Source organism: Monomorium pharaonis, chromosome 8 (assembly GCF_013373865.1).
Source record: "Monomorium pharaonis isolate MP-MQ-018 chromosome 8, ASM1337386v2, whole genome shotgun sequence".
Lineage (NCBI taxonomy): Eukaryota > Metazoa > Arthropoda > Insecta > Hymenoptera > Formicidae > Monomorium > Monomorium pharaonis.
In genome coordinates, this window is record NC_050474.1 from 1,110,001 (window position 1) to 1,135,150 (window position 25,150).

A 25,150-nucleotide genomic window follows, 5' to 3' on the forward strand; every position below is an offset into this window, starting at 1 on the left:
ATATATTAATTAATGTGCAATTATTAATTTTTAAGTATTCATTTATGTTCTACTATCTGAAAAGTCAACACGTAAAATACGTCCAATGTGTATAAAAGAAATGTTATGATTAATATGATTTATACATATTTCACTGATCTTTCATAATGTACTGCAATACAGCGCAACATCACCTTTCATGTAACAAACGATAGCCTTTTGCTTTGTTTTCTTTGAGATAATCTTTCCTCTTCTTTCTTACCATTTATGGTATAGTTTCTGCAAAAATTTATGCGTCTCGATGTTATTAATGACATTAATGGACCTTCTGGCTTTTGTTGACATATATTTCCTGTTGATGCTTTACTTACAATTTAATCTTTTTATTTGCTTGAGTTGTGTACATTGAAATCGTTTAAAAATGCGTCAAATGCATCGTTCTTTACTAGTAGCATTTACTTAATTGTTTTATTATAACCTTGATTATCACCGGCAACGGTTAATAGATAATAGTAACTTTCTATTTAATTATTAAATTTTAATAGGCTTTAATAATAAATTCTTATTAAATGGTCTCAGATACACAATCTGCATAAAATGAAGCCGAAACATGTAACATCACAAATCAAAAATATTAAATTAACGAGCAATTTAATATTTTTGATGCTAGCAAGCATCTACTATCTATAAGATCTTTTCCTTTCCGAATCCCTAAAGGTCTGCAAAGAAATTATTACAAAAAAAAAATATATATATATATATATATTTATAAAATATTTCAACTAAAATTTGAATCTGTGTGTGATTTTTGTTACATTCCGTGTAGGTTTTTTTTTTCAATTCGACTACCGAAACATGTGATCACCCCAAAAAATTTTTTGTTGATGTAGACAGATTTCTTGATATCACAATCAAAATGTATCACTGTTCTTTGTATTTGCTAGAATTTTGGTTATCACGTATCCTATTTATAAATTATGCTTCTGCTAATTAGATTCATTAAGTGTATATAATACATATCATAGTATTTGTTAATTATTTATCTGTGTCAACTAATTTTTACAGACATATAATTATTGGTGAAGTGTCAAGATTATTTTTTAGTGATAATATTTTTTATGACAATAATAGATGCATATATATGGAAGTCATGCTTACATTTTTATTTTATTGCAATAAACATACGGGTTATACCGTAATCTCTAATGCCACGTTTTCCCATATTTTTTTGTTTTATCTATAAATTGCCTATTATCATTTCTTATGCATTTCTTTTATCAGTCTTACATAACATAAAAGCGATATTGAAGTTTGTAATATATTTGATAATTTATTTTATGCAATATATTATGCCCTTTGTTTTAAAAGAAATTGTATTAACATAAGTTTTAAATTTCTTAAAAATTATGACAATTCCCGTGCACTTTAAGATTTAAAATTCAATGAAGTAAAAAAGATAAGAATACCGGTGCAATTATTGATGATCTTAATCAAAGATTAACTATTCATTAGATTTCAAACTGTTACCACACGTCTTGTTTCTGCAAAATTTTGATAATTGTAGGTACATGGCATTTGTGTTCAAATGTTTACTGTTTAAGTTTTTTACGCATTAACGATAATCAGGAGAAAGTATTTATTGGCGTCATCATTCGTAGCGTGTTAACGATTGACGTTAAAAGATAGCATACATCAAGAATTTCTTTCAAGAGAAGAAGAAGGAAAATGTGATTATATTCCCAAGATGCGAAGTTTTCCGTAGAAAATCTAGATTGAATTAAGCTTTCTATGAGACAAAGTGAAAAAAGCTAGAGATATTTTGTATTTCTTAAAACATTCTCTTAAATTTTTAAGTAAACTTAAGAAAATAATTATCAAGATATTTGATTGAAATAAATTAAATTAATTATATTTCGTATAGTTAAAGTCTATCTTTCAAAATCAACGAATAAATGCATTATGGATGCAAAATAAAATAAAAAGCTACATAAAATAGATATAATAGTTATACAATTCGTGTTACTGATGACGTAAATACGGTACGGATACAGTAAAAGGCATGATTATATCTAATTGACGTTATATGAAAGTTTCCAATTATCAATCGTGGCATTATTATGTGTAATGTGTATAAAACAAACACCATGATTCAATATGATTCATATGCTCGTTCAACTTGATCTTTTATAATGCAATATATCACAACTTCGTTCTCATAAAAGTTATCCTTTTGTTCTTTTCTTTAGGGATAATCTATTTCTACGAATACGTCTCAATGTTATGACGTTAATGGATTTGGCTGCTTCCATTGAAACATTTCCTGTTGATGCCACTTGTGATTCAATCTCTTTTTTTCTCTTGTGTTACACACATCGAATTCGGAAGAGGGCCGATAGCATTTAATAACTTTTTTACAATCTTTCTATTATTTCATATAATTATAGTAATTGTAAAGAATTAATATAATCTAGAGATAAAATGCCAATTCTTGATCAAAGTGTATTTTAGTTTAATACAATTTTAATAATAAAATGCATATTTTCGGTTGTGTGCAACTACGTGCCGGTATGTCAAACTTGAAATACAATCACAGACTAAAACTAACATTAATATTTCTAATTAAATTAATCGTTAATTTGATTACGATGTTACATTAAAGATATTTAAAAAATTGTATAAAACTTATTGCGAAAAATATTAAAGTCTGAATTCTTAAAGTTTCTATTTAATTATTAAATTTTAATATAGATTAATAATAAAGATGTGTTTTAAAGCAATTGGTTCTTTTAATATAATTTATATTATTTAATATAATTTAAGATAATTAATATAAATTGCAAATATAACAAAATATATCTACTGACATCTACTGTGAAAGTTATACGTACTTATTTTATTGCACTTTAAAAAGTAGATATGGGTTGTTGGAATCTTTAATGTTATGTTTTATCATATTTCTTGCTATATCTTCAAAATGCTTATTCTCATTTTTTATGTATCAATTTTTATGTATCAATACAAAAGGTCAGTAAAAATTTTAACGACTTTGATAACGCATTGTGCATAATATACTTTTACATAATATACACTCTCGGTCAAAAATGCTTGCAATTTTCTTGTATTTTATAAAAAATATAAAAGAATCTTTGAATGTAAAAAAATCTTTAAAAATTTTTGAAAAAATTATGCTAACCAAGCATATTATAAAAAATATTTTCTTTTGCTTTATTTTGTAAATATTTAGATTTAAAATTAAAACAGATTTTATGAAAAACGAGTTTTTATATTTATAAAATTTGATATTATTGCGAAAAATCATTACGTAACAATTTTTTCAAAAAGTATTTTATAAGGCTTAGAATGCTTCAAAATATTTTTATATTAAATTTTGTCTGTGCGATAATGTTTCATCAGAGCTACAGAGCTTCAAAAAGTAAAACAAATATGTTATGTTAAAAAATATCAATTTTTGATTTTATGTAATTTAGAAACAAGGTATTATAGAGATAAAATACTGTTTTAACATTTTATATTTGTTCTTTATGATGTGTGTTTAAAAATTTCTTTTCGATTTTTTTCACCGAAGTGTTTAATTTTTTGTGAGATGCAAGAAAATCGTAAGTGTATCTAAACTTTTGGCCGGAAGTATATACACATATGAAACGTCTTTATTTATATGTTTCTCAAATTTCTATGCGTGTTTGTGAAATCAATAATTAATTTTATTTTGTAATATTTAATTATTTAATTATTGATACATTTCTTTGATTTTACACTTGCAATGTAATTCTTTTTCCTCACAAAAAAAACAAAAGAAAAAAATTCTTATCATAGATAATTCTTATCCAAATAGTTACAAAAATATTTTATGTGTTACAGTTTTTTTCTACAACTTTTTAACATTATACTTAACAGAAAAATTATATTTATAACAATTACTGTACTGTAATTGTTATAAATAAATAATTACTTGTTACTGTAATTGTTATAAATAAATAAATTAATAAAGAAATATTATTTAAAGTTAATTAAATTTAAATAAATTAATAATACAAAAAATTGACTTTTAATTTTAGTAATTAAAAAAATTTTTTTTATTTTGATATGTCTCTCTCTCTCTCTCTCTCTCTCTCTCAGTTTTATTTGTTGATATAATTAAAAATTATATCTATAATAATAGGAAGCATTATAATAGTTGACTTTATGATTCATATAACTACTGATGTCCAAAAGATAATATACATTAAGAATTCTTGAATGACTTTTCAAGAGAAAAAGAAAGAAGATACCAAAGACATGATTATATTTCCAAGATATAAACTTTTCCAGCACATAAATTGGATTAAACTTTCTATGACACAGATTTAGAAAATATATGTTAGAAATATAACTTATCTCTTATATATATATACATTTTCTTAAAGTCTTAATTTAATTAATTATTGAAAAGTATTTGAACAAACTAACACTTAATTATGCACTTAATTATGCACTTTTTTAAAATGGAAATCCCCCTTACTGTACTTCAATCCCTTGAAAGCTGCAAAGAAACATGTTTACATTTTACAGCTTGATTAACCGCGTCATTAAGAACGCAATTGCGTATGAGTATGCGATAACGTTCCTGATGGTTCCCCTGATGGAAATATGTTAAACTTCCTCTTAAATGACTTCATGTAATGTTTTGTTTCTGCGAAGAGAAAGAAGGGGAAATCTCCACTAAGAGTATATATTAGCTGTCAACGGGAAGCATGTTTCAATCAATTCACAGAGAGCATTAAGTGCATACACTTCATTATATTATTTAAGTGAAGTATTAATACTGAAGTATTAAAACTTTTAAGCTAACGTATCTGAACGCTTCAAGAAGTTCCAAGTCTACAGCGTCCCAAAGTTTTCTTCAAAGTGTAAGTAGATATTAGTTTTATTTTAATCTTAACTTAAATTTATTTTAATAAGTTAATTGTTTGAAAAATTGCAAGGATAATTAAAAAATTACTTATCAGTATTAATCGATTAACTTAGTAATTTATCCGTTGCATATCCATTGCAATTTGACCAAAAGCAAAAAACTATAATTTGAGAATTAATTTTGCATATATTTAGATAAGTCTTATTTTAATATATATATATTTTTTTTTCTTTTTAAACAGATTCAACAGTAACATCGGATTAGCGGTTTTTAACTAAGTGAGCGGGCCACCAAAAGCCCTTTAAAGTATTCGAATGTTGAAATCGCAAAAATTTCAATTGCCTACGCTTGTAATCACAAGCAATAAAGATAATTCTAAAGAGAATTTCTTAAATGATAATACGATTGACGATACCTTCCTCAAAATAAAAATCGAGGGAGATAGCGGTATCTCGAGTTTTGACTCTTCCTTTGACAGTTTCGACGAATCGAACAATTTATTGGACAATCTCATTGACGAGCGCAAAACATTCATAACAAAATGCAAGCAAGAACTCAACAACAGCAAGTTACCGGAGCACTTCGATCAGTGGACAATCAAGAATCAATACGATCATTTGATAAACAATATTGAGAAATATTTCCCGAACATACCCGAATCCTTGAGGTACGTCTTGCCGGCGATATTTGAAAATGGAGATTGTGAACGAAAAAAGAATACAAAGCCGGATTGGTTGGACATGGATAAATTTTATCGCGGACAGAGCTTTGCCCAGCGTTACTTCAGCGTTATCTCTATAAGCAACCTGATGGGTCTGCTACAGATATTCAGCTTTTCTGACGGATTAAAACCGCTGATCCTCAGTCAGAAGTCAAACACTCCATATCGCGCCTTCGAGCGATACCTCAGAACGATCAGGACATTCAGGAATTGGTATACGAGCGATCCTTGGTGCAAAGGAACGCCAGCCTATCGCGACATTCAGAGAGTGCGAAAGTTACACCGAGCCATGAGACGGAAATTATGCAAAAAAAGCTTTGAGGAGATCGATCAGGAAAGTAAGATTCAAAACCCATGGTGTCCTGTGCTGGGAAAGATTAAGAAAGATTTCGCAGACGCGTGCCCGATAGCAAAGAACCAGCAGTGTCCTTACACGATGACGAGAACGAGAGGTCTGAATCAGGGCGATATGTCGGGCACGCAGTTTGCCAGTATGGGTCTGATAGTACTCTACCCGGAACAATTCGGTATACACGACGCGAGCAACGAGGATCTGGAGGCTTTCTGTCACCTCTGGCGCGGACTGGGCTATCTGTTGGGCATCGAAGATCAGTACAACTTCTGTCGCGGCAGTCTGCAGGACATACGCCAGCGAACTAAAGATTTCATCGAGTACTGGGTAAAACCGAATTTCAGAACGGTGACACCTGAATGGGAGCACATGACTATGTGTCTTAACGAGGGCGTAGGTTACATCGCTCATTTAAACAGCTACAAAGTGCTCTTGCTCCGACTCTGTGACATATTTGGACTCAACATGCCCAGTTTGTACAATTCCTTTAGTTTATCAGAGAAAATATTGTACAGTTTGCAGAAGTTCTTATTCTGTCACGTGCTGAAGTTACCTGGTGTCTTCTCTATCATAAACGCGGTATTAAACACATATCTGGATCGAGCGGCAGGCTTTGAATGCAACAAACATGCCGAGTTTAAAAAGAAATCATCTAATAAAGTCTCAGAGGTCATATAAATTTAAATTGCTCAATGACAGTAGATGTTTATAACTTATTTAATTTTTGTGAAATTTTTAAAATTGGCACTATTAAAAGATACGAAATAATTTAAAAAGAATATTTAAAAAGTTTGAAAAGATATTTAAAAATTGTGCCAAAGATATAGTAAAAGTTAAATTTAGTATATATACATATATATAAATGATAAAGAGAATCAATTATGTGAGTTATAAATTTTTGAAGTATTTTTCGAGTTTTTGTATTCGAATATTTTCAGGTATTTTATATTGAACAAAAAGATATGAATGCACAGTTATTAATTTAACAAATTTAAATATATTTAATGTATTTAATGTAGAATATTAACTTATTTAATTTATTAAATTTAGGTAACTTCCAAAACTATATGTTGGAAAATATAATTTATTTTTTATTTATTAAAAGATTATTATATTTTTCTATGAATATAATAATTATTTTATTTATTGATTACTATTATTATTTATTATTTATTATTATTATTGATTATAATTATTTATTATTTATTACTGTATTTATTAAATACTAGAGATTTTATACAAACAACTATTTATGTACTGCCAATAATATATTTATTTTACACAATCTGTTATTTTTGTGTAAAATATAAATTCTGAGCAATAAATTGTATTTTATTATTCCAATCAAATTTTCTTTTTTCTACCCTTCCTTCGTAATTTTAATATATTCAACATAAGTTTATTACTTTGTCTCTATTAGATTGTCTTCTTTTTAAATTATCAATCTTTCATATGGAGTCTGGAGTGAACTTTGACTCGTAGAATAGATAATAAGGCGTAGATGTAGACATAGACATAAAATGATGTAGACATAAAATTCATTCTCTGCTTTGTCATTTAATTACCTTTCCCAGGTCTCCTCCTCCTCTCGTTGCACAGGACACTTCGCTACTATGGTTCTGTAACAAACAAATACAAAGTCCAAATTATAGCAGGACAGAAAAAACAATTAATATTAAAAAAAATAATTACAGCAGGTAACTCTGTATTTGTATTTGTAATGGAATATATATATAATTTTGTAAAATACTTTAATACACAAATAGATTCAAATTAAAATAGAGCTCACGATTATCAATATTAGATGAAAGATCATTGTTATGTATCAAACTTTTTATTCTTTAAATTATTAATATAATCATTTTATAATTAATATTTTCCAAAAGAAAAAAAGCTTTGTAAAATTAAATTTGTGTGAAATATTTCGTGACTGTCTCTAATTTTGTAATTTATCAAGGTAAAACCAAATAGAAAAAATGATTAAATTTAACAAATAATAAGTCGTGCTCACCCTAAGGTTGCTCTGCCCAGGCCCGATGCCTTTCCCAGGCCTGCATCTTATGCTCCTCTTGTTGCACAGGACACACGCGAATAATACGTAATAGTTCATTTATTTGAACGGCATTCCTGAATTAAGTAAACGCGCGACGCGACGAACCGGCTGCGGTTCGTTTTTAATTAAATGTCGGTCAGCACTCCCGAAAACGCGGCGCGATGAAACGCTGGTACGCTCGACGAAATGCGATGTTCCAATCCGAACGAGGCACGAGTTTCGAAATAACATCGGTAGTATTCAACATCTATATAATTCACGTTACGAACGCGACGAACATTCTGCAAATTTCGAAACGTAACCAAAATGTCGGCGCGCGTTTTGTCACACAGTGTCACGTTCGAATAAAGTGATTGAAAAGACAGCAGAAATGCGTTTGCGATCAAAAAACTTTATCTCTTTCTCGCACTCATGTAATCGTGTATCCGTCACATTTTAACAAAGTACAATACTGATGCAGTTACAGAGAACACACAGTTAAACTGTTGAAAAGACTTTTATTACGAACGCGTGCTGTATCAAGGAGCTAATGATTCAATCTCGCGTCGGTAGTGACATCTCGAAACGAAAGCCTGTATTTAATTCCGTGTCCCACGATCGGTACTATTATCGCACGTCGCACGTCGATTACTTACCGACGTATCTCACGTTGATAAAAAATTAAATTATAAAAGATTAAATTATGTGAAAATTTTAGTTGTATTTTCGAACAAATAAAATAAATAAAATAAATTTAATATGACATAAATAAATGCGACGACTAATAAACTTTCATTATTGGCACGATCGACATTCTACCGAACGGATTGTGTACCCTCTTCGAGCGAATACGCGCACACGAAAACTTTGTCCGGAACGAAAATCAACATGGCACGAAAGTGGCGTAAGGTCACGTAACTTTGTGAAAACGCAGGCCGAGAAAACCGTTTAAATAAAAATTACGCGCCGAGATATAACAAACGGAGACAAATTCGTTTCGAAAATATGGAATTTCGTAAGCTCGCACGACGACTAGAAGCACTTCACTTAATTCACTCGCGATATTCTACCGAACGTTTATTCTACGTTTTCTACGTGTATTCTACGCGATATTCTATCCTCTTCACGTACACTTTGCTCGAATGCGTATGCGAACACTTCACTCGAAACCGAACGCACGATGCCTCGCGGTGCCTCGCGGGTCGTCTGTTAACGCGACGGCATTCTCGACGCAGCACCGTACCTGCGCACAATGAATTCTCAACACGCGAGCACGCATGGAGTCGACAATGCGTCCGACCGGCGCTGGAGCGTGAGGGAACTGGCGGCAGCGGCGGACGTGACCGTTGGTAGGTACACTCGGCGGTACTCGGCACTAGTCGGCGCCACTCGCCGCGCCTGCGCCGCTGCCGCCATGTTGCTCCGTTGCTCCGCGCTCCCCAGTCACGTACGCCGCTCCAGCGCCGCCGGTCAGACGCATCAGACGCTCTGTCGACTCCGTGCGTATTTCGCGTTCAGAATTGAATTGTGCGGTATTGTGCAGGTACGGTGTTGTGGCGATAGTGCCGTCGTGCTGCTAGTAAACGATACGCGAGCCGTGAGATCTTACGTAGCAGAGGACTTATTCATGCGTAAAGCGCGGCGTCGATGCGTTTGCCTTCGATCTCGAGTAAGTGTTCGCGTGTGTGTTCGAGCCAAGTGTTTGCTCGAAGAGAATACATTCTGTAAAATATCGCGAGTGCTAATTGTGAAGTGCTACTAATCGTTGTGCGAGCATACGAAATTTTCGAAACGAATTTATCTCCGTTCGTTGTGTCTCGGCGCGTAATTTTCATTCAAACGGTTTTCCTCGGCCTGTGTTTCCATGAAGTTACGTGACGTCACGCCACTTTCGTGCCAGGTTGATTTTCACCGCCAATCAGACGTATCGTCCTTTTCACTTTTTCAAATGTAACGGTCGCGCCAAGTGAAATTCTCGCGCGTAGTTTACGTTTTACTCGTGTGTGATATATTATCCGTAATATCGGGAGTGCCGAATAAGGTAATCGGGCGATCGTTGTTAATGTGCGATTCGAGAAAAGCAGGATGATGTCAGCAAAAAACGGCATCCATATGAATCAAGCGACTCGGTATTAAATATACTATTTTTTCAAGTGATACATTTCTTAATTTATCTGCTTTTATGTTTGAGTTTAGGAATAATATTTATCACAATTTCAGAATCAAAACCGAAAAAGGAATGTAATAGTAGCAGTAGCAGCATCAACAGCAGGATCGAGCAACGATAGCAATCGGTGAGTGAATTTTTATCAAATCAATTAATTGAATTTATATCATGTATATTACGTGGTATTGCACATTTATAGAACACGATTATGCACATTTGCATAAAACGGATTTAAAATATGAATGCATATAATTGTAAAATTTACGGGTATAGCATGAAACATAACCAAATAAACGTGAACATAGCGGACGGGTCGAGCAGAATCGATCAGGGGGTGCAAACTCATACCTGGAATGGAAGGGGACGATTTTCAGCGCCGTCTATCCTTGGACTCGGAAGCCAGGAACTAAATTAGTCACGTGACGAAGGTCACGTGAGATAGCATACATAACCACTCTACACATATATCCATGCATATATAGTATTCGTGTAGTAAATGCTACAAAATATTTTAATTTCCAAATAAAACAAATTAATAAGTATATATTAAATTAAATTTATTAATAATGTTTATGTACATTAAAAAATTTTGTTTTCTTAAAATTAAATATTAAATAAAAATAATAATTAGAGTGCAATGCAACAAATTTTTCCCGTCCCACTTATAAACAGACTGCGGACTGTCAGATATAAGTCTGTTTTTCATAAGTATACACACACACACACCTTTAAGTGACCATTTACCTTTTTTTCGATATTAGAAGAAAAAATAGTGTGAATTAGTGTGGTATAGCTGAACAACAGGTTTTATATCCGGTGTGGTTAAAAAAATGTGATGCATAGCACAACGCAAATTACAATAACAGCAAATTGTGGGCAAGTTTACAATACATGCAATGTATTAGTTTGCCCGATATGTTCAATCTCGCTTGGCTATCTGGGTACTATTAATTAATTATAATAAATATAAACATTTCTATAATTTTTAAGTTATCAATTTTCTCAAAACTCACCAATCATGTCATTTAAACAAATTGCTTTTAACCACATCTGCGCTATAACATCTCGTGCAGGCAATCTATGGCCTGGAACCCTTGAAGATGATGTACATCCGGGTACACAGCACTTCCACACCATTTTCCTGAAAAAAATAATCTTAAATTAAATAACATACATATATAACTTATATTTAAAAAGCTACTTTTGTGTAGTGTGTGTGTTGTAAATAAGGTATGTTTTGCTTAAAAATATTAAATAATAAATATTCTAAATAATAATAAGCTGAAATGATGCAAGCTATTATATTTTTAGTAGTATTATTTAGTAATAATTGTATTTAGTAATATTATTTAGTAATAGCATTTCGTAACGAATATTCCAGTTAGGTTAAGTGTTTTGATATTGTATTTCTGTTTATTATCCTAAGCTGATACAAATGTAATCAAATAGTATATAATTCTTAATACCTGTTTAATCGCTTTTACAAGTTGTTCAATTTCCCAATCTTCTTAATTGTCCTGATTGTCCTGGTCCATAGTCTTTCGTTGGTCCTCGTTGTTGCTCTTGCCGCACTTTTCAGTTTATTTCAATTCGCGCGTATCCCCTCTCTTTATCACATGACCCATTTTAGTTCCCTTATTTCCGAGTCCAAGCGCAGATGGCACTACAATACATCGGTCTCCTTGTTTAAGATAGGAGTTTGCACTCCCTGAAATCGATTCGGCCGAACGTAGGTTATGTAGGTCACGTTGCAATCGAGCGTGCGACGGCTTACTCGAAGCCCAGACTGCTCGGAGGTCGAAGCTCGAAGTCGCAGCACAGTTTCTGCTGGTTTCTGCTTTATGCGATCAGCTGTCAGCTGTTGTTTTCTCGTTTTGGAATACACTTTCCAAAATAGTTTGTTGTTTAATTTATTCAACTTAAATTATTTGAAAATATACATCAGAGTTTATAAATTAATCATTTAAAGTGTATATAAGTGTTTTGTACGCAACAAAGAAGCACAATTATACGGAATACCATAAAATTGTTAACCATGTCTACCGCAGAAGTGGAGGATGACATTTATAAGGGATATAATGATTATCCATCGGTATACAGTATTAAGGATCTTGAGGAAGATGAATTATTTCAGGAAGTTATCAAAACGAGTTATGGAAAAAGATCTATAGTAAGTATAGTAATGAGTTATATTATTTATAGTAGTGCTGAAACTTTTATATTTAGTATTTTCTATTGCATAACACAATATTTATTAAACTGCAATTATTAGCAATTAAATATCTATTTTTTCTTGTTATACATTATTTAATATTTGACAGTTTACTCCAAAAACACCAGGCACTGCAATGCGCTTTGGAACGTCAAGTCGAGTAAGTTATCCAGAGTTTATATGTAATTACATATAGAAGGATATCCTATCATAAATGGTATAATTATAATATGTAATTTTTATCGAAAGTATTTAGATTTCATTTTTTTTCGGTAACAATTTTTTGTAGAATAGGCTTTACAAGTAAAAACAACAATGTTTTTATATGTATAAAATAATTATATTTATAATTTTTAATTAATGTAAAATCAACAAATATTTAAATTGAAAATTTTTTATAAGATGAGATTTATAATGTAGAGATTATTAAGAAAAATGAATTTTACACTGAATAAAGAATTTGCCATTAATTGTCGCCGGAGCAAGATACTTTACATATCTTATTATAATTTTATAATGTTACTGGTACTATACATTTAATGTATGATATATTAGTAAGTGTATTCGATTTTACGCTTTTATTTTCTTAGTTTCAAAGAAATGGTACAGCAATGCAACCTATGACTGGGCTTAGACCTATGACAGCAGTGAGGAGTGCAGGATATACCAGCAATCAACAGGCTTTTGATCCTCTTAATATGGGGACTAGTTCTAAAGGTCCCGCACCTGCATTGGAAACTAATAAAGAAGACACGTAAAATTCATAATTTTATTATATATATATACATAATGTTGAAAAATTTTTATTAAAATTTATTTATATAAATTTTTTCTATTTAAGGCCTGAAGAGAAGATAAAAGTAACAGAAAAAAAAATAATGGGTTTGATTGAAGCTTCTGCTCAGGCAGCTTCAGAAAATAATATAAAGATCGCCTTAGAACGCGCGCGTGAAGCTTCTTCAAGGGAAAGAGCTCTTATACGATTGCAGGAACAAGCTGGCCTTAGTGATAATCATAATATAGATTTAACGTTTGCAGTAAGCTCACTAAATCATTATTGTCTCTTATTTTCTAATTCTTTATGTTAGTGTAGTTTTAACATTATTTCATTATATATCTGGAAATCCGTTATAAGATGCGAGTAAAGAAACAATACAAGACGATATAAAAATTTTGATAAAAGTTATAATCTGACTTTTATTTTTTATGGATAAATTTTTAACTTTTCTACAGGTGTTGTTCAACTTAGCGGTTCAATATACGAATAATGAAATGTATACAGAGGCTATAGCGACTTATCAGGCAATAACAAGAAACAGGATGTTTAGTAACAGTGCTCGACTTAAAGTTAATATGGGTAACATTTATGTAAAAATGGGACAATTGTCTCAAGCTATAAAAATGTATCGAATGGCATTTGATCAAGCCCCAACAGCCCATAAAGATTTAAGGTAAATAATAATTGTTACTTTCTTAATTTGTACAATTTTCGAGAACTTAAGGATCATTATGCCAATACTAATAATCATTAATCTGGGAAATATTTCGCAGAATAAAAATTATGCATAACATGGGAATGTTATTTGTGCAAATGGGTCGATTAGAAGAGGCAGCTAATAGTTTTGAGTGGGTGATGAGAGAGAGAGCCGAGTTTAAAGCGGGTTTGCATGCTGTTTTATGTCATTTCGCGTTATCTCATCGTGATAAGATGAAAAGAGCTTTTTTTGAGTTACTAGAGGTACAGCTTAATGTAGATCAGGAGGACAAGTATAGCATACATCCTGTGAGTTCAGCACTGTCATACTGTGTTTACTAGAGCTATATCTTTTAAAGAATTACCAACATCTGCACTGCTATATATCACAGTATGTGTTATATAATTCACATAAAGGTGCACATATTTTCCATAGTGATTTATTTGTGGCATTTGCCTCTTTTCATCAATGTTCAATACTCACACGGATTTCTCATTACTCTTTTTATTTGTTAAACGCATTTTATTTATTTGTAAATGTTAAATGGTGATTACATGTGAATATTTTTATTCACATATAAACATAAGTTTTCATTTATATATATATAAAATTATAAATTATACATTAAACCATATACTATTATACGTACCATTATACTATTTATATTTTTTATTTATACGTAGGATGATGTTGCGTCTAATATATTAAATGAAGTAATAAAGAATGACGATTTGTCAAAATTGGAAAAAGAAATGAAGTTGGAAGCAGAGAAAACAATACTTTGTGCAGCAAAACTTATAGCACCTGTTATTGAGGATACACTTACAGCTGGATTTGCCTGGTATACTTTAATTATAGAATTATAACATTTAATGATATGCATTATATTTCAATATCTAGTTTGTTTATAAAAATTTACGTCATTATTATTTTTAGGTGTGTTGATGCTATAAAGTCCTCGGCATATAGCGCTCTAGCTGCTGATTTAGAAATAAACAAAGCCATGGTATTTTTGCAGAATCGAGAGACACAATTAGCTATAGATACATTAAAAATGTTTGAAAATCGTGACATTAAAGCTAATAGTGCGGCAGCGACTATGCTTTCATTCATCTACTATCTCGTGAGTGATATTTATAAATATTTGCAAATATCTGTTTTTTACATCTAAGCAGAAAGCTTCTTTTAGCAAGGAGATTATGACCAAGCTGAAAAATATGGAGAAGCAGCTCGTAACGCTGATGCTTACAATGCAGCGGCATACGTTAATTTATCTGCTTGTGCAATTAAAAAAGATGAATTGAATGTTGCTAGGGAGCTCTTATTGTGTGCGTTAGAAACAGATGCTAGTCATGTACAAGCTTTATATAATTTAGGTAATAATTTTATAAAAACTGCTTAAATGTTTAAATATGAATTATCTTTATGCACACGATATACACAAATACTTTTTATATTAATTTTATATTTTTATTTAATATGTGTATGTACATGTGTGTGTGTGTGTGTGTGTGTGTGTGTGTGTGTGTGTGTGTGTGTGTGTGTGTGTGTGTGTGTGTGTGTGTGTGTGTGTGTGTGTGTGTGTGTGTGTGTATTACTTTATTCATATCAACATTACTTTTATTTATAGGTTTAGTTTACAAAAAAGAAAATATGTATGAAGAAGCTTTAGAGTGTTTTTGGAAAATTCGTAATATCGTTCGTCATGATCCACAAACGTTATATCAAATTGGTCATCTGTATCAATTAATGAATGATATTGATCAAGCATCTGAATGGTATTTTAAGTTAAATTATATTTTACTTATTTTTTAAATTTATTTTTAAATTTTCTATGATCAATTTCTAATATTTGCAAATAAAAATATAATGAATATTAATTCGAATTTTAAACAGGTACAATCAATTATTAGGTATAATATCATCTGATCCAGGTGTTTTACAAAAATTGGGAGAAATGTATGATTTAATAGGAGAGAAGCAGCAGGCATTCCAGTTTTATAATGATGTGAGTGTTTTTAATAACTAAATTTTATGCTGATCTAATTATACATTAATATTATATATTTATATTAATATTTTGTGATATGTGTATTTATTAACTGTATTTATTTATTACAGTCGCACAGATTTTATCCTGCTAATTTTGAAGTGATAGACTGGATTGGGTCATATTTTATATCAATGCAGGTACAAGTTTTGTTATTAATAACTGTTGCTTTCGATAACAAAGTTACAAAATATTGTACGCATTTTCTTCTTTTATTATACACTATTCTGTCTTTAAGGTTGCTGAGAAAGCATTGATTTATTTCGAAAAAGCGGTAGAACTCGCGCCAGATGAACCGAGGTGGAGATTATTAGTTGCCGCGTGTTTAAGACGGACTGGACAATTTCATAAAGCTCTCACGGAATATCAAGATATTCATAATAAATTTCCGGATAATATAGAATGTTTAAAATTTTTGGTCAGACTATGTAGCGATTTGGGATTGAAAGAAACGCAGATGTATGCAACTGAATTAAAAAAGGCTGAGAAAGCTAAAGAATTAAAAGAAAGACAAGGTTCAGCAAGACCGGGCACGACAGGTACAAATTTTATAATTCAATATTTCAAGGCACCAAATAATTTGTAACAATTAGTATGGACATTAAGATTTAATAAATTTGCTACTAATTTTTATGTTGAATAATGTATACAATAAAAAATATTTCTCTTAAATGATAATTAAATCTTGATTATATATTTTGTGTAGGTTCTAGGAAGAGTAATAGTGGAACGTCATCTCGAGCTGGTTCAGGATTGAGTATATTATCAGATCATAGACCAAGTCCGGATCGACGACCAATTTCAGGAAAAAATGATTATCAAAGTACAATTATTAAAACTTTTTGTAAAATTAAAAAATCGTTATATATTGATATTTCTACTGATTTACTTTTACATAATTTATTGAAGAAATATTAAATTTGTGTAATTTGCATTTTATAATACGATTACGTTTTACATAACTTTTTTGTAGCTCTGGTAGAATTTTTACTTTAGTAGTCTATGCAATTTTAACTTTACATTAACTTCGTGGAAAATTTTACGGTTGTTCAGTTAGTAATTTTAGTACGATTAGCATTACACGTTTTCATTGAATGCAAGCATCAGCAAAAGTGATGTACAAGTGGTTCGCGAGCCACTCTAATGGATTGAATAAATGATGGATGACTGCGGCTGCTTTGACTAGTCTATTCTTGTTCTCTCTTTATCACTTAATACACTTGGCAGACCGTTACGTATTACCGATCGGAGCTATGAATCTGAGGATAGATATTGCTAGAATACTTATATCATATTATGTCCGTCTTTGTCTAATGTGATGATATTTATAATGATATATAGTGATATATGATTATATTAATATATTAATATATTAAGTATCTAAATATGTTATTTATTTATTTATTATAGTTACTAGAATCATAAAAACAATTTTCAATTTGCTTCTAGGTACGAGTTATGCAGATCCTATAGGACCTCTCCCGACTCGTCCTATGACAGCAGCTGGAAAGCGAGATGACGATTTTGGTGATGAAGAACTCGGAGATGATCTCCTGCCTGAGTAAATATATTGTATTTATTACAAGTTTATAAAATCATTTATATAGATTTATACAGTTTATTATAATGAGAATATAATTATATGTAGAAACATTGTGTAGTAAAATGTATGTAAATTATACTACGTTTATACAAGTAACTTTTACACACACACACACACACATACACACACACACACACACCACACACACACACACATATTTGACCACGTTTTATATTAAAAACATTCAAAATTGAAGTAAGAAACATTAAAATGTTATTAAAGAAAGAATTATATATTAGTTATACTTTTTATATCTTAAATTTTTTCGGAAGTGTGTAATTTCATTAATACTATGATTTTTAACATATTTGTACAACACAAAGAACGTTTATGCGTTTAATTATTTTATATAATACACAATATTACACACTAATATACAATATTTTTGCCATATTAACATTAACATATTTAACATTGATTGTCACGTGTGTATCAGTTCTATTATAATTGCAATAAATCGTTCATAAAAGGGTTATTGATCTAAATTTGTAACACATACGTATTCATATGTAGTTCTGTTACATTGGAGATTTAATGAGATGGGTCAGCAGATCAAATGTTCTCACTTTGGAACAGTCAGTCTTACAGTTTTGAACATGTATGACATTCTTTATTAATTCTGTCACATATTGCATGCTATATATAGGATTATAGGATAATTATTTACTTCTTTACAATTTTTTATTAAAAATTTGTAACAATAATATATGTATAATATGTTTAATATACGAATGACAGATATTTTATTACATTTCTATTAAAATAAATGAAGAAATCATTTTCTATAATTTATTTTATATTTTTTAACTTACGTATATTCAATAATCTAAGATTGATTTTTACTAAAGGAAGATTGCATGGGCAATTGCAATAGTCTAAATTTAAACACATACATCAGCTGTTTTAATTAAACTTCTTTCAATTTATGTAATCTACAGAGACGAATGTTACTTTATTGGTTCTCTGTATGTACATATGTATATACATATATATATCAACAATGTTTTAATTGAACGATTTCTTAATCTGTTTATCTCATCCATGCGTATAAGTTCTTATTGTGAGACCTTTGTGAATATGAATTAAAAGATGACGTTAACAAATTTAAGATAATGCATGCAATAAAAAATCGGATTTAAAGATAAAACGCAAAAGATGATTGATAGATTCATTTGACTAATGATTGACCATGTGTCCCATGTGGTATCGATGTATTTATTTGTGCCTGCACGTGTGCGTGTAGATATTTGAATTTGTGAACTGAGCCTGAATGAATTAACGTGACGGTCATGCGAGATGCGTATATAAGCCACGTGCCATAATAAATGTATCTAATAATATCCCATATCATGTTATATGGGCAAACTTAAGATAGTAAAATAAGTATTTTTAACATTTTTTTCATTTTAAAATTTTAGAATAATTTAAGTTTTTATTTCTTAAAAGAAATAAAAGATTGAAATTTTTATTTAAAAAATAAAAAAAAATAACAAAGACTCCTTGGCTTCCTAATAAGCTTTAATATTTTAAGTCACTCTGACAATCACAAGCGTATATTATTTCTCTTGTTTCTTATTGTATATATTAAGTAGTCAATGACCGATGCTTCACATATGTTAGTCAAATGAAATCGTTAAACTTCTTTGATTACTTCTTACAGATTTTAATTCGAGATCGATTACTCCTTAAGCGATAGTGTTTCAGAGTCATAAACTATGATAAGAGAAATAAGAGGGGAATAAATAACTGTCAATAACGAATAATCTTAAGAATTTTTATCGTATAATTTCGAATTAACCTTATTCTACCTTTTGGATTTGGAAGTTTTAATTCGATTGAGGACTTTCGGTAAAGTCAAAGATATCAGGTGTGAAAGCAGTCCAGGCAGCTACACAAGATAGAAAGATAACATTCGACCAAATATTTGCCAAGACTCCAAATCCGGTTTCGAATTTATCAACAGGCACGCCGTGAGTTCGACAGTTCGCATAACAGTTCGGTTGATTTGCGCGGGTTGTTTCTGTGTACTCGTAGACGTCACAGACGAAGGCGCGAGAGGCAGAGGTAGTGGCCGCGTGTATCCGCGTGACCCCTCGTATCATTTACGCGTTTACGCGTCGCCGGAATACAGACGTGACGCACGCGGCCAGTAGTGGTGGATATCGCGGGCCAGACGATCGTGGCTGGAAGCTCGTTGGAGGCACGACCAGTCGCCGCTCGGCCTCGTCGTGAGCTTGTGTTTTTTTCCCGCCGCCGCTGCCGCCGATCCGTTCACGCGTGCATTACGGAGAGACAGGAGCGCGAGGACCAGCCAGCAACCAGCGTCGTCGGTCGCCTCGCATCGATCGTTCCGGAGATCAGCGGAAGTGGGGTGCGCACGTGTGCGAAATCAGGTACCGTATCTCGTAAAATCGGGTCAGTAGTGCTGCCATTAAATGCGCCCTCCTGCCTCACTGAGACCGGTGCATCTACCTGTCCTGGACCATCCACCTGTCGATACTCGTGAATTAATGGAGGGTCGACTGTCACGAGGTTGTTGTGACGGGAGGCCTTCTTTCAAAGGCCTTTTTAAGAGACTGTCAAGTATGAAATGTTTGAACTGCGAAAAACTTGTTTTGATGATATATGTTTTTGTAAGGTAAACATCTTTGTAAGATGTGGTAATTCAATGTTACACAGCAAGGTGATTATCGCTGAGACTACTGTGTGTCTAGAGTTTATTTCTGAATGAACATTTTCAATAACTCAACATACGTTTGTTTTTTTTATGAAATTACATGAAATTTCTTGTTATAAATATGTTATAAATAAAATGTTCTTAGGATTGATTATTCTGATTATTAGATATATCTTTAAAGTTAGAAGCCTGAAGTAAAAAATTACCTTTTTAGCATATTTGCAGTTTTGTTTTATTGATGAACTCTAATTTTAGAGTTTTTCTCCAAAAGAAATAAATTACACGTATAATTATTGATCCAAAATTCTATAATCAGCATTAGATACAAAATTCTGTCTCCTCGATTCGAGCCAGGCTGCTGTTCTTGACATTGTAATTCGAATTTTAATATAAGCGAATATTACATTCCGATTTGAATTGATATATATTGCTTTAAATAAAATACAGAAAAAAGCCATTTTCCCATAAATGACAAACATGTGTAAAGTAATGGGCTGTTATAAAAATGAATCGAGGTTACCATATTAGAAATCGTTAGAAATGATATCCTATAATGACGGTTTCAAGGCCATAGTGGTAATATTCCAATGAGATTCCAATTATTCTCCAGCGCGATTTATCACGATTTATCAGAGTATGAATGTTTCGATTTGGCATTCATTTGAACATGGAGAAATTAAGATATCATCGCATTTTAGATATCAATTCATCAACAACGCGTGGTCTCGCTTCGATGTTTACTTTCCAGCAAGAACCACGTGGATCCTTGAAATATTACGTAGCGTGTGTTATCGCCGGTTGTTACACCAGTTGTAACACGTGATTCTCGTTGAAACGTTTCGCTGCCACGTAATTCAGTCGCGCGACAGAATCTCTCGATTCATATTCAATTACTATTCTTCGCGTTGCTTACATAATCGAAAGCATGCATTACCGTGGCAATAATCAGTAAGCCTACTCGGAGAAATGTTTTTAGATTATAACATAAAAATAGTTATCGGCTGTGCAGGCGTTAAATAGTTTTGTTGATGTATCAATCAGATTAGAATTTATGATAAGAGAGTCGAAAGCCGTTATAAAAACTTTCCATAAAAGTTTAGAATTTTTTATGGTAAAATTACGTCCAAATTTAGATACTTTGTAAGAGAGCTATAATATTATTTAAAAAATCTCTAATTCCTATTTTCTCGATGTGTCAAATTACAAAATTAAATTATATTCAATTATGTAACAAGTTAGTATAGTATATAATTATGTATCTTCTTATAATTTAAAATTTATAAATTCTTCAATTGTATAGAATTTCTAATACTTATTTCTTTTCCAAATAAAAATATTTCTTGATAAGTTCGTTGGATTTTATATAAAGAAAACGTTGCCAGCTAATGTAATTGTAATGATACGCGTATATTTGAAAGAGAGAAAGAAAAGAGAAATTCACATATTTGGCGCAAAGTAGCAAACTTACGCAAAATTATTTGACGAATGTTAAAATTCCCATATGATAGCATAATCATCATGAGATACGGGGTCTCTGATTCTCGATTAAAAGTAAAACCCAGCTGCTTTATCATCGTGTTTGTTCAACGTACGAGTTTCGAAATAAGTAATATCATGTAATTAGTGATGAGATTTCGATCGTCTGTTGAATGCTAGATGGTATCGAATTGCGTGGCATATTTCTTCCAGTTTTCGCAACTTATTAAAACGTCGATTAAACGAAGATTGTGACAAAAATCGTTTTACGTCAATTCGCGTGACATCCGTTGTATCTTGTCTATGTGACAAAACGTTATCGCACCATCCAATGTCATTTATAAGACTTCGTCTTTTATCTATCTGTTGCGTTCCAGGAATGAAGAGTTTGTCGTCTCAGTCGCGTTATTTTTATACGCCTACATCTTAAGTGAAACAGGTTCTATTTAAAAACTCACCGACCCTACAGTGACTAAAATTTGTTATCACTTTCTTAAGTTACTAGCTTTTTTAATGAAAAAAGTTTTTGTCTTTTTAATATTAATCGCTGAAAATTAATCAATATGTTGTATTAATTTTTTTATAAATCACGGAATATGAGAGATGTGTTTGAAAACGAATTTCTTTAAAAATGTGAACTGCATTTGATTTCCACGCATCAAGGCAGCGCATCAAGATGTCACCAGGATTTATTCCATGCCCTCGCCGATAATGAAGTTTTATTATTCAAACGGCTGACAGAGTATTTATGATTATGATATACTCTTTGGAGAAGCGCACTCGATTAGATAACTAGAGTGCACTTGACGCCAAACCTAATCTTTAAGAGTTGTACAACATCGACTAAATTGAAGTACATACATTGCTGCCGTAACAAAGATAAATCATACGGTGTATTTCCTGCTTTTGTTGTCTTCTAATTTTGAATAAAAGTTCGTTAAAGTTGAAAATTAAAAATATCAAAAATTCAAAATTCTTTACGTTTATTGAGGTTTTTGGCGAAATTAACGAAATTTATTATTTTATCAATTTTACATAAATATTAATTTTGATTTAAAATAAATTACCAAAATGTTTATTAAGATTTAAAAAATAAACAAATATATATTATTTTGATTTAACAATATTGTTTTAATATTTAATATTTAATAGAAAATGTTAAACTATTCACTAAATCCGTTAGTTAACGAGCAGTCTGTAAAAGTCCATAAAGTAATCGCGGAGGTATTCAATAATGACTATCAATAATATTGTCGGTTAAATCATTCGCGAGATCCTTGCAACTCCATTAATCTCGTGACGCCTCTTTAACGTTATGCTTACGTCATATTCTTTAATCGTTGATGCGCTGTTTGGTGCAGAGAGTGTGATAAATGAAGGATAAATAGTTGATACGCTGGGAATGTCAAGAAACGGCGTCACGTTGCGGATCACACAAGTTGGAAAGTTTCTTTCAACGTCGTAGAGTCAATGAAGATGCAGTGAAATGCCATGTTGGCCATCGAGTACCAGGGGATTATTATACAACGAGTGTGCGTGTTGCGCTCTGGATTAAAATCATCACGGCGGGTCAACTGGCTGAATTATCTTAGTTGACGTTTTGCACCTTCCAATTGATTTCAATGGAGCCTCATTCGCCACCGGCTGGCAGCTCGGAAAGAACATCTCGTTGCTTTGCGCAGCCTCTTCTCTACCTGATTTTGATTGATTTAGAATTGCATAATTTAAGACCAGATTATGTTGCAGTTGACAAATATAAGCACATCAACCAGTGTGAATTTTTAGATAATCACTTATCGATTGCTGAATGACCAATAATATCTTGAAATTTTTATATTAAATTAAAAGAATGTAAGATTTTGTAAAACTTAATTGTCCGTACCTTATTAAAATTTAATTACTTGCATAGAAAATGCGGTCTCTGAATAATTACATGCAATGATTAATATTTTGCTACAGATGTATGGCCAAATTAAATACTATATATAATAAGTATAGAATTTCATTAGATTACTTTAAAAGTTAAATTAACTCGATATATAAGACGGGAAATAAGAAAAATGATTCTTGTAGTAATAGCATGTGAGAGGCCAACTACCTGAACCAGTTGATCAGGCTCGAAATATGACTGATTCAACTTTCATAGCTTTATAGTTATATCGACATGTAAATAATTGTTGGTAAACGTACAATGTAGCTTCGTTAACTGCTAACATATGACACACACACACACACACACACACACACACACACACACACACACACACACACACACACACAATAAATTGATATTCAAACTCATGCATGAATTAATATCCATCCCAAGTTGTATGAGTTATCGAACCTGATTATAATTGTTATCGATTAACTGTTCGAAAGACTGTTCTAAGAGGAATATTTCACGTTCGATTTGGTCTCTTCGATTCTTAATGTACTTCGTCATTTAATATTTTTTAGAATTTAATATTAGTGTTAATATAGAATTTAATATTTTTTAAAAATGTCTAACGAGCTATTCAACTGAAAGACTATTTAATTAAAAAACGCATTTTTCCAGCTTCTTTTACATCTTTACGTATCAGAGTGCAACGATTTATTATTAACTTATTACGTTGTAAAGTTATGTAAAAAATTATGTTACAATATATGTAAATTCAGTGATATGTACAGAATTTACGGAACACTTAGTTCATTAAGTACTTTTCTATGCACAATCGCTGATGCAACGCGCGTTCCACTTTTTGATTTCCCATTAATCGAGAACGTTAATTGATTTATAGTCATACGTGACGTTACATGACGTTACAACGGGAAACTCTGTCTTAGATGACGCAGAATTTATGAACGAAGTAAAACATGTTATCAGAAATTACTTGCTTCAAACTAACCGTCTTTTATAATTTCCGTTGTGAAAGAAAGGAAAAATTAATAATAATTTATTAAGATATATCTCTTAATTTTTAATAATTACAATAAAATGTAGACAAAAATATTATTGCAAAATATATTTGTCGAAGTAAAGTAAAATAAAATTAAGATTATTTGATTAAATATTATAGAGATAAAATAAAAAATTTGTCCGAAAGGATTAGTCAATATTGATTAAAAATAAAAATTAAGAAAGAGAAAAAGAAAAACTCACATGTGATTAAACCGGCATCTTCTACTTTGCTGTCGCTTTGAACCAGATTGGATGTTTTATTCACGATTATCAATGTTTTCTTTTTTTTTTTTTCAGAGATTCGATAACCTTTCGACATGGTCGTTCCTGCGGACCATGCACTTCATGAGGCGATTCAAGTATCGTCATTAATACTTTCCGACGATGTTAAACGACAAAAAGTGAGTATAATGCATATATGAGTTGATATTTTTTTCGTCATACGTAACATTTATGTTACGTAGACAGTATTATATTTTATCTTTAATGCTTAATTCCATGTTTATTTTAAACTTTTGTTCTTTTAAATCGTACGATGAAAATGAAAACTGAT

General features: G+C 31.2%; 2 protein-coding genes and 1 long non-coding RNA gene across 3 annotated transcripts; 2 read left to right on the plus strand and 1 right to left on the minus strand.

Annotated features, from left to right (window-relative positions):
• Positions 1-4,100: 4,100 nt before the first annotated feature.
• On the plus strand, positions 4,101-6,738 carry LOC105831111. Its single transcript, XM_012671016.3, has 2 exons — positions 4,101-4,886; positions 5,133-6,738. The coding sequence occupies exon 2, from the start codon at positions 5,206-5,208 to the stop codon at positions 6,640-6,642; it is 1,437 nt and encodes a 478-aa protein (XP_012526470.1). The 5' UTR covers positions 4,101-4,886; positions 5,133-5,205; the 3' UTR covers positions 6,643-6,738.
• A 588-nt stretch (positions 6,739-7,326) lies between these two features.
• LOC114254259 lies at positions 7,327-9,311 on the minus strand. The gene is made up of 2 exons (XR_003625633.2): positions 7,976-9,311; positions 7,327-7,583 (listed from the first exon to the last, which is right to left on the minus strand). It is a non-coding gene; the product is annotated as an uncharacterized LOC114254259 (long non-coding RNA).
• A 2,539-nt stretch (positions 9,312-11,850) lies between these two features.
• On the plus strand, positions 11,851-24,998 carry LOC105837145 (intraflagellar transport protein 88 homolog). The gene is made up of 16 exons (XM_028190123.2): positions 11,851-12,333; positions 12,485-12,535; positions 12,966-13,129; positions 13,217-13,412; positions 13,609-13,826; positions 13,927-14,158; positions 14,534-14,691; positions 14,787-14,973; positions 15,040-15,226; positions 15,481-15,628; positions 15,747-15,858; positions 15,972-16,040; positions 16,139-16,439; positions 16,607-16,723; positions 17,350-17,461; positions 24,895-24,998. The coding sequence occupies exons 1-16, from the start codon at positions 12,199-12,201 to the stop codon at positions 24,944-24,946; spliced, it is 2,439 nt and encodes an 812-aa protein (XP_028045924.2). The 5' UTR covers positions 11,851-12,198; the 3' UTR covers positions 24,947-24,998.
• The last annotated feature ends 152 nt before the right edge of the window (positions 24,999-25,150 follow it).

Coding starts and splice junctions, on each gene's coding strand:
- LOC105837145 (XM_028190123.2), top strand. CDS start 12,199: ATGTCTACCGCAGAAGTGGAGGATGACATTTATAAGGGATATAATGAT. Junction 14,692..14,786: donor CTTACAGCTGGATTTGCCTG/GTATACTTTAAT, acceptor TATTATTTTTAG/GTGTGTTGATGCTATAAAGT. Junction 16,724..17,349: donor AGGAAAAAATGATTATCAAA/GTACAATTATTA, acceptor ATTTGCTTCTAG/GTACGAGTTATGCAGATCCT.
- LOC105831111 (XM_012671016.3), top strand. CDS start 5,206: ATGTTGAAATCGCAAAAATTTCAATTGCCTACGCTTGTAATCACAAGC.